This window comes from Procambarus clarkii, chromosome 23 (genome assembly GCF_040958095.1).
Source record: "Procambarus clarkii isolate CNS0578487 chromosome 23, FALCON_Pclarkii_2.0, whole genome shotgun sequence".
NCBI classification, from domain to species: domain Eukaryota; kingdom Metazoa; phylum Arthropoda; class Malacostraca; order Decapoda; family Cambaridae; genus Procambarus; species Procambarus clarkii.
Genome location: NC_091172.1, coordinates 5586029 through 5596775, shown reverse-complemented (window position 1 = coordinate 5596775; position 10747 = coordinate 5586029). Strand labels below are relative to the sequence as shown.

The window sequence follows — 10747 nt, the reverse complement described above, 5'->3', positions numbered from 1 at the left end:
AACATATTTCCTTCCAATAAGTTGAATGGACTGTTTCAGTTCTATGCATCCACAAGCCTTAAAAGCCATTACAAATCCTGTGGCGCAGTGGTCTACATTGTCAGCTCACAATTTAAGAGTCCTACGTTCGATTCCCATTATAGGACAGAAATATCTCAGTAAAGTTTCCTTTCATATGATGCATCTGTTCACCTAGCAGTAAATTGGTATTCAGGGGTCAGACAACTGTTGAAGGTTGTTTAGTTAAATAAAATTACCATATTCATGTTCTATTTATTAATATATATATATATGTATAGATATATGTATGATGTACATTTGGTAAGAGTTATTTCTAACTGTATTAATGATATTTTTTTTTACAATTAAGCGTTCAGATTATTTATCTGAACTCTAACATAATGAAACAGATCAGATTTTTCCCTCAAGTCAGATATATTATCACAAATATACAAGTGGAAGATCTATCATATTGCACTGACCTGATTTCAGTTATCATCAAAGTTTCTTCAATAAAACAACTCACTATGAAAATATATCTTAAGTTTAAATGTTTATACTATTTTAACAAGAACAACTTTCAAGCAACAAGATAAAAATTTCATAATTGGCATGTGTTTTTCAAAATGCAAGTGTATAATCCCCAATCACAAACCAAATATAAGTTAGTGCTCATTACAAACGATTAGCTGAAGTTGATCAAATCTCCCAAAAAACACAGAACTATAAAAGTGAATGAATTTACTACACAAACTCCCCAAAGAAATGTTCTGACATAATGTGTCAGTCATGACGGTAAAATAAGCAGAGCAGAATATGTTGACTGTAGTACACAATTCTCTTTAACAACATTTTCCTGAGGACAGCGACCATTGAACTTTTTAGGCATACAAGAGTACCCTCACAAATCATCATAAATTTTGCTCCATTACTGAAATGATAGCATCCTACAACAACGGATAGCAATATTTATTGAAAATATTACTGTGCTATTGCATGAAATTAACAGAAACAAATATATTTGCATTTCAGGTACAGTTTCAACATTGTATAATATATCATGTCTATATTTAACATGTTTATTAAACTTTGATAAGCAGCTCTAATTATAAAAAATGTATATATAATCTTTTATTGGGTATCATCATTATAACACACAATACATTATTAACAGTATTTGGCATCCAACAATTAAATCCGGGAAGACAACTATAGTAACAACAGGTTCCTCTTACAGGCTGGAGACTCTTACAGGCTGGAGACTCTTACAGGCTGGAGACTCTTACAGGCTGGAGACTCTTACAGGCTGGAGACTCTTACAGGCTGGAGACTCTTACAGGCTGGAGACTCTTACAGGCTGGAGACTCTTACAGGCTGGAGACTCTTACAGGCTGGAGACCTATCACGGGCTGTAGAGTATGCCACTTATCGACGACTGAGCAGACTAATATACAGTATGTAGTTTCTTTCAGCTTACAATTCTTATTCCTTTTACTTTATTATCTGACTATTAGTGCAAATTTTAACTATATGTTATTAGCATGCAGATGACTAAGGAGCTACAGTAATTAATGGAACACTATGTGCTCTCATAGGAGCCTGAATTTTTTTTTAAACATATTTGAAATATTGTATAAACATGCAATAACTACAGATAAGATGCACATTGCAAAGTACAGTGCTAAAAGTTCCATTGGTACAATACTATTCTTACATGTTACACATGTCAGCGTTATTGGAACAATTTCCCTGTTCTTTAATTCCAAAGAAAGTTAACATTCTTGTAAAGGGTGTAGAATTTCTGTACATAGCAAAATGAAGTCATTCGAAATAGTTTTCATAATGAGATGTGCACAGTTTTAAATGTATCTTGTATCCTTTACAACAGGCAATGCCCAGAAGAAAAACAATTCACTTTACTTCTTGCACGCATTATCTGGATCTTCACGTGCATACCTTATTAGATTCTACCATGTTCTTACACATAACAAAATGTTCACTTTTGCTCCTTATTCCTCCTGCGCTGAATCCTTGTAAGCCTTGACGACTCTATCACAAATAGGACAAGGGGGTCTGTAGTTCTCGACAAGAGCACCAGCTAATTCATCCTCGGGACAACTCTCACAAGGATGATACGACTTCATGGATCTGAGAGAAGAATATCAATAATCAAAATGTAAGTTAAGAGTTCAAATGTTTGCAACGCGTGCTTGTCATTCCTAACTTTACTGTATTGAATAATTTAATTTTAATTGAAATCTTTGTAATTCTTAAACTCAATACTCTGTTAAGAAATTTGAAGCGTCACAGTTATATAAAGAAATATGTTGCACTACAACATAGCAATACAAAAACTAGAGAAAAGGGGATAACAGCTACAGTAACAAGTGGATTACAAGTGTCAGTGAAGAGAGAAGGTTTGCTAGCGTCAATGAAGAGATGCAGCCTTGAGTAAGAGAAGGGCTGCTAGTGTCAATGAGGAGATACAGCCCTGAGTAAGAGAAGGGCTGCTAGTGACAATGAAGAGATGCAGCCTTGAGTAAGAGAAGGGCTGCTAGTGACAATGAAGAGATGCAGCCTTGAGTAAGAGAAGGGCTGCTAGTGACAATGAAGAGATGCAGCCTTGAGTAAGAGAAGGGGTGCTAGTGACAATGAAGAGATGCAGCCTTGAGTAAGAGAAGGGCTGCTAGTGACAATGAAGAGATGCAGCTTTGAGTAAGAGAAGGGGTGCAAGTGACAATGAAGAGATGCAGCCTTGAGTAAGAGAAGGGGTGCAAGTGACAATGAAGAGATACAGCCTTGAGTAAGAGAAGGGCTGCTAGTGACAATGAAGAGATGCAGCTTTGAGTAAGAGAAGGGGTGCAAGTGACAATGAAGAGATGCAGCCTTGAGTAAGAGAAGGGGTGCAAGTGACAATGAAGAGATGCAGCCTTGAGTAAGAGAAGGGGTGCAAGTGACAATGAAGAGATGTAGCCTTGAGTAAGAGAAGGGGTGCAAGTGACAATGAAGAGATGCAGCCTTGAGTAAGAGAAGGGGTGCTAGTGACAATGAAGAGATGCAGCCTTGAGTAAGAGAAGGGCTGCTAGTGACAATGAAGAGATGCAGCCTTGAGTAAGAGAAGGGCTGCTAGTGACAATGAAGAGATGCAGACTTGAGTAAGAGAAGGATTCCTTGTAAAGAGATCCAGCCTACAAAAAAAAAAAAAAAAAAAAAAAAAAAAAAGAGAAGGGTTGCTTGTATCAATAAAGAGATAAAGTTCCTTTCCCCACTACTACAGTAATACTGTATTAGGCTTGCCTATAATCAATCTGTATTTCCTGCCGACATGTTAACTAATATATATCTACTAGTCTTAAAGTACAGTACTTTGTTTTAGATTGATTGTACTTTTGTTAATGTCTAAATCACTGCAGAGTCTCTTTCTATATCTCAATTTGATAAAATAAGATAAAGTGCAGTAATCAATATGATAGTTTTAAGATAGCTTCAGCCAATTCTATTTGCTGATGACACAACCTTCATTTTCTCCAGTCCTAACTAACTAGTCCGAGCAGATGACTAACAGTAATAACTCTCTTATTCTGAACATTAAATTTTTACACGGCAGATAACAATCAGTAGTACAGGTTTAGTAATTAATGTTCAATAACAGTAAAACATAGGTTGACATTTAGGAAGTAAGAATTTATATAGAATTTAATTAGTAGTTCATAGTTTTCTCTTTTAAACTGATTGAGAGGAAAGTCTCAAGTGACTATCCCTCGCGTTCAGTGACCCCCAACAACCCAACCACTTTAACCACAGGATAGGCTACCGTAGGGTTCTGAGTGTACCCTAGCTGTCTGCAAGGGTAACCACAGGATAGGCTACCGTAGGGTTCTGAGTGTACCCTAGCTGTCTGCAAGGGTAACCACAGGATAGGCTACCGTAGGGTTCTGAGTGTACCCTAGCTGTCTGCAAGAGTAACCTCAGGATAGGCTACCGTAGGGTTCTGAGTGTACCCTAGCTGTCTGCAAGGGTAACCACAGGATAGGCTACCGTAGGGTTCTGAGTGTACCCTAGCTGTCTGCAAGAGTAACCTCAGGATAGGCTACCGTAGGGTTCTGAGTGTACCCTAGCTGTCTGCAAGAGTAACCTCAGGATAGGCTACCGTAGGGTTCTGAATGTACCCTAGCTGTCTGCAAGGGTAACCACAGGATAGGCTACCGTAGGGTTCTGAGTGTACCCTAGCTGTCTGCAAGAGTAACCTCAGGATAGGCTACCGTAGGGTTCTGAATGTACCCTAGCTGTCTGCAAGGGTAACCACAGGATAGGCTACCGTAGGGTTCTGAGTGTACCCTAGCTGTCTGCAAGGGTAACCACAGGATAGGCTACCGTAGGGTTCTGAGTGTACCCTAGCTGTCTGCAAGCGTAACCACAGGATAGGCTACCGTAGGGTTCTGAGTGTACACTAGCTGTCTGCAAGAGTAACCTCAGGATAGGCTACCGTAGGGTTCTGAGTGTACCCTAGCTGTCTGCAAGGGTAACCACAGGATAGGCTACCGTAGGGTTCTGAGTGTACACTAGCTGTCTGCAAGGGTAACCACAGGATAGGCTACCGTAGGGTTCTGAGTGTACCCTAGCTGTCTGCAAGAGTAACCTCAGGATAGGCTACCGTAGGGTTCTGAGTGTACCCTAGCTGTCTGCAAGCGTAACCACATGAAAATGAAAGAGAATGTGCTAACAGTAATTTGTCATATACTAACCTGAATGCATCCATCTGTTCCTGAGAAATTTTAATGGGCTGCTCATAAACAATCCAGGTGACAGACTCATAACATGGCGGAGTGGTAAGAGAACCGCCATATGTCCAGTACGATCCATTTTCTGTAATATAAGAAATTGCACAATGAAATCCAAATAACGTAATATACCTATGAGACAGACTCCACATTGGGTTATTTTTAAGCATATCATGATTCATGAAGAGGTGCACATCTGGGGTCACTCTGGACGCTGGTTCGATTCTTCCGTCCTACTCCAAAGATTTTCCCATGATAAATTAATTCAAAAAATTATAACCAAGTCACATCCACCAATCCAAAAGAACATGACTTAAATTCATAAAAGATGTATTTTGTAATTTTAAATTAAGAGCCGTCTGTAATCAAACACCCATTATTGCCAGAGATAGATATATAAAGTTTTATAAAGATATTCTTCACTGAGAAGTGCACGCTCATTTCTCTGCGTATATACCAGGAGAGTTTATTCTGGTTCTGGATAATATTGAGGGCAAAAGTATACTTCCTGGTTGGTCAGTAAGCATTTGTGGTGGGGCTATTAACCCTCCCGTGGCTGATAAACCTTGTGCCCAACACCAAAACACTATTAACAATGAAATTGTTGGCATACTTAGCTGGAATTAAATAGAGCATTAATTAATACATCACAGGAAACCTTCCTGTAAGGTGCCTAGTTCTTTTTGCCGAGACGTGCAGTTTGCATGAAGGTGTGTCCTCTCGAAGACTGCACGAGTAGTGATCTTGATAGACGCGGCACTCACAATGGCGCATCTATGTTCATAATTTGGCAGAGGTTGGAAGTTATCGATCTCTTCCATTTGTGTGAGGATAATGAAAAAACAGACATATGAGTGGAAATGGGATGACAAGGTAAGGAGCTGTGTTAATGGTGGTATCAAAGTGTTGCTGACATTCAAGAGAATGAGATTGAGTCGAAGTATGTTTGGCAATTAGTCGCAATTCAGATAGGTTAGGGTAGATTATGGTAGGATAAGTTAGAGTACATTAAGTAACATGTGGTTAATGTGTATAAGGTTAGGTTAGAGTGGGTTAGTTGGTGCAGCCTCTGGAGGTATGGTTAAAACCTTTACATCTGAAGCACTGAGTGGGAAGGTGGTACGTACACCTCTAGTTTATGGAGGAAGCCGTTAATCCAGACCCGAGCAGGGGAAAGTAGTCTAGAAAAGTAAGCAGGGCTGTGACTGTATCACTCAGTTCTCCATTTGATCTACACATAATATTTTTGACTCCGAAGATTGAAATGTCATCTACCTGAAGTTGTGCCTTGATGTCGTCTGCACTAATGTCTACAACATGTCGGATGACATATCCGACATGTTGTAGGAGACCGCTAATCGGTCTCCTAGTGGTTTGTAGCATTGGACTTTGTATCCACAGATGTCAGTAACGTCCGAAAGCTCTAGTTCCTCGCTGTGTTTGTGGTCCACTGCGATTAAATTCCTTTGTTTTTTAGGTCTAACATCGTGCACTTTTATCTTAAATATATGAGGAATGACATTATATAGGATACTTTGTGTCCTGCTAATTCCGAAAACACTCCTATCTTCGTCATCAAAGGCAATGATGAAAGTTTGCAAAGCAGGAGAACTTGTCCTATCTTGGTTGAGCGGCGGATGTTGATACTGAGGCCGCGTGGGGCCGGAAGGGTCTCTCTGTTTACCTCTGTATGATGGCGGTGCTGCACATCATTGCCTTACTGTGATGTTTACTGTCCTGGAAACCGCCATCTGGATCTTCCTCCAAGACCGGGTGACCATCTTGATTTAAATGCGTGCCATATAACTGTGGTTTCTTAAAACCCTCAAAGGTATCGTGAATGTTTGTAGGAGAGACGCTGTGCGCACCTCCAGTCGTCGCCATGTCGGGAAGCACCCCCGTGCCTAGTTCAAAGTTTCTACCTACACTCCTGTGCTATTGAAACAGCACATGTGAGTAAAAAGCCTCTGATCCAACGAAGAACCCGTCCTCATACTGTACTCACCTAGTTGTGCATGCGGTGGTGGAGCTAGAGTACAATCAACTGGTGTACAGATTCCTGAGCCTACTGGACTCTATCATATATACATTTGAAACTGTGTATGGAGTCAGCCTCCACCACATCACTGCATAATGCATTCTACCTGTTAACTACTTTGACACTGAAAAAAAATTTCTAACGTCCCTGTGGTTCATTTGGGTACTCAATTTCCACCTGTGTCCCCTTATTCGCGTACCACCAATGTTGAATAGTTTATCTTTACCTACCCTGTCAATCCCTGTGAATTTTATCGGTAGTGATCATGTCACTCCTAACTCTTCTGTCTTCCAGTGTCGTGAGGTTCAGTTCCAGTAATCTTTCCTCGTAGCTCATTCCTCTCAACTCGGGGACTAGCCTGGCGGCACACCTCCAAACCTTTTCTAACCTCGTTTTTTGTGTTTGACTAGATGTGGACTCGCTGGAGTAGATATGCACTGGAGGCGCATATTCCAGTACTGGTCTGATATATGAAGTATACAAGGTTCTGAATGATTCCTTACACAATTTTTGAAGGCAGTTCTTATGTTCGCCAGCCTTGCATACGCCGCTGATGTTATCCTTTTGATGTGGGCTTCAGGGGGACAGGTCTGATGTGATAACAACCCCCAAATCGTTCTCTTTTCCAAGAGGAAGGATATCCTCTCCCAGCTGGTACCTTGTGTTTGGCCTCCTGCTCCCTATGCCTATCTTCATCACTTTGCACTTGCTTGAGTTAAACTCTAGTAGCCATTTGTTGGACCATTACTTCAGTCTGTCCAGGTCATCCTGTAGCCTCTTGCTGTCCTGTCTTAATCTTTCTCATAATATTAGCATCATCAGCAAACATTGAGAGGAATGAGTATAAACATTCTGAAAGATCATTCACGTATATCAGAAACAAGATAGGTCCGAGTACAGAACCCTGTGGGACCCCGCTGATGACTTCACCCCCAGTCTGAGGTCTCACTCCTCACAGTACATAACTAGGTACTCCCTTATCTATTGGAGCACCTTACCGCTTACTCCAGCTTGCTTCTCCAACTTATGCAACAGTTTCTAGTGGGGAACTGTGCCAAAAGCTTCCTGAAAGGTCCAAGAAAATGCAGTCTGCCCATCTTTCCCTTCTCTGCTGGACTGTACATCCATTCTGGCGAGTTCACTCATAATGACAGGTCGATATGCCATGTTAAAGGTGAGATGTAACACCTTGGTATATAACTTCAGTGTGTAATGTGAAGGTGGTATTAAGCTTCCAGCGACCAAAACAGTAGCTCACATCTAAAGGCAATTTTATGTGCAAACCATATTGTGCCTCGGTCTTTACAGCCTCACTGCCTTTATTCAGATGAAAGAAACTTCGTGTTGCAAGCCTCGCATGATAGGATTTACTTCAATAAGAAATCAATAGAAGCCAAGAATGACATCTCATTTGCATTTGATTTACCCTCATAAATATTTATTTATTTATTTATTTATTTATTTATTTATTTATTTATTTATTTATTTATTTATTTATATACAAGAAGTTACATTGGGGGATGACAGAGAATATAGAAAATAAGTTGAATTAACATTCTTGTACAGCCACTAGCACGCATAGCGTTTCGGGCAAGTCCTTAAACTAACAGAAAAAAAAATTGATACATTAACAGTAAAATTGATAAAAAATGTTAGCAGGTATTTTTACAGCTTACTTAGAACTAATCACCAATCTTTTTACCTTTAGGCACAATAGAGATAAGACTCATTCCAATCAGAAACAATTATATTGTGATATTTTGTGATATTGCTCAGGTGCTTTAATGTTATTTTCTTTTGTGAATGAATGAAGTGTATGTGGTCGGCCGAGCGGACAGCACGCTGGACTTGTGATCCTGTGATCCTGGGTTCGATCCCAGGCGCCGGCGAGAAACAATGGGCAGAGTTTCTTTCACCCTATGCCCCTGTTACCTAGCAGTAAAATAGGTACCTGGGTGTTAGTCAGCTGTCACGGGCTGCTTCCTGGGGGTGGAGGCCTGGTCGAGGACCGGGCCGCGGGGACACTAAAGCCCCGAAATCATCTCAAGATAACCTCAAGATGTGCAGGGTAGGATAATTATCAGGAGAAAGCCTAACACCTATATAGCACATGGAAGGGATATGATAGGATAAGAGGAGGGAGTGAAGGAACCGTGCCCAACCGCTTGCAACTATCAAGGCACAAAGACAAGCCTTTAAGACACACAAAATCAATAAGTTATCCAAGTTCCTTGTCATCATTTTTTTCTAAGTGCTATAGAGTCATACTGTCTTATGGGCCATTACGACGCAAATCACTTACTGGGAATGAATTCCGCTGGGCTGATTGGTTCTGTGACAGTGATGGCCTGGCCCTTGTGTTGGACAAAGGGGAGAAGCTTGCACACCTTGTCCATCTCCTTATGGTCACTGCCAATCTGTAAGTGGAAACCACCAGTTAATCTATATCTACATTATAAGAGGGAGTGTCCATCTGTCCAAAGCCGGAGGCCAGACGCTTGGGGCTGGCCTCACTCAAATTGGCAGAGGGGATGGTCATAGGCTGGTCAGATTCACCAGAATAAAACAAGGAAATGGGGTGATGGATAGATAGATGGATGGATGGATCTATAGGTAGATCTATCCATCCATCGATCCATCCACTGTCTCTATCTGCCTCTGTCGTCTGTGTGTGTCTTTCATCTCTGTTTCTGTCTCTGTCCCTTTCCTCCATTCCCCTTCTCTCAGAAAATACATGGGGTTTCTTTCCCACCTACACAACCTTCCTTTACCCCTCCCCCCCCCCTCTGCCCCTTCACACCTACCCTCCCACCTCCCTCCACCCCCCTTCCCTTTCTCTATATTTATCTATCCTACAATATTACTAATATCATAATAAACGTAAGTGTCACTATAATATTAAAGAAAGTCACAAAGAATATAATTGTTCCCCCCTTATGAACATGTGAGTTAGCCATCAGTTTTCTGTGGGGATGGGGGTGGGGTGGGGGGAGGAGAGGCAAAATTTAATTTGGATGCTTTATGGGATTATGTCCCTAGTTTGAATAACAGGAAAGTTCTGTTAATTTTCCCGAGATCAATGAATACAGCTGAATATAAGAATAAAAGCTGTTTCGATTTTTTTTTAAAGTATTTCGCCGTGTAGCTGATTAGGAGGCAGTGCCAAAAATGGCCGTGGGGGTCTGAGTGTGACTCTGACACGCTGTTCCCTTTTGAATTCTGGCGACCAGCCTATGTTCATCCCATATCCCAAACTATTCCCTCTGCCAATTTGGGTGAAGCTAGTCCCAAGCGTCTCGCCTCCAACTTTGGACAAACAAACATTCTCATTTAAGGTATAAATATTGAAGAATAGAGATAAAGAGAAGTGAGAAGGGGCGGGGTGAGAAGGGGAGGGGGTGAGAAGGGGGTGAGTAGGGGAGGGGGTGAGAAGGGGAGGGGGTGAGTAGGGGAGGGGGTGAGTAGGGGAGGGGCTGAGAAGGGGAGGGGCTGAGAAGGGGAGGGGGTGAGAAGGGGAGGGGGTGAGAAGGGGAGGGGCTGAGAAGGGGAGGGGGTGAGAAGGGGAGGGGCTGAGAAGGGGAGGGGGGTGAGAAGGGGAGGGGCTGAGAAGGGGAGGGGGTGAGAAGGGGAGGGGCTGAGAAGGGGAGGGGCTGAGAAGGGGAGGGGGTGAGAAGGGGAGGGGGTGAGTAGGGGAGGGGGTGAGAAGGAGAGGGGGGAAGGGTCGAAGGTGACGATGATGGGGGAAAGTGAGGGGGAGGAAGGGAAAGAAACACATACATTTCCTGAAAGAAAATTCAGGAAATTTTCAGGGGGGTTGGAGAGGGAGGAAGTGGGAAAGGGGGAGTGGAGAAAGGGAGAAAGAGGGCAAGAAGGGGGAGGACAAAGGGTGTGGGGATGAGGGGGGTCAAGGGGAAGATGGACGGGAGGA

At 42.0% G+C, this 10747-nt stretch overlaps 1 protein-coding gene across 1 annotated transcript in view; it reads right to left on the bottom strand.

Annotated features, from left to right (window-relative positions):
- Positions 1–261: 261 nt before the first annotated feature.
- The window catches only part of LOC123764097 (carbonic anhydrase 2), a 146999-nt gene continuing 136513 nt past the window's right edge, over positions 262–10747 (bottom strand). The window contains exons 5-7 of the mRNA XM_045751645.2: positions 9122–9236; positions 4746–4866; positions 262–2148 (exon numbers count right to left, since the gene is read on the bottom strand). Of these exons, the coding sequence (XP_045607601.1) occupies positions 2010–2148; positions 4746–4866; positions 9122–9236 (375 nt within the window). The 3' untranslated portion in view covers positions 262–2009. The remainder of the gene's footprint in view (positions 2149–4745; positions 4867–9121; positions 9237–10747) is intronic.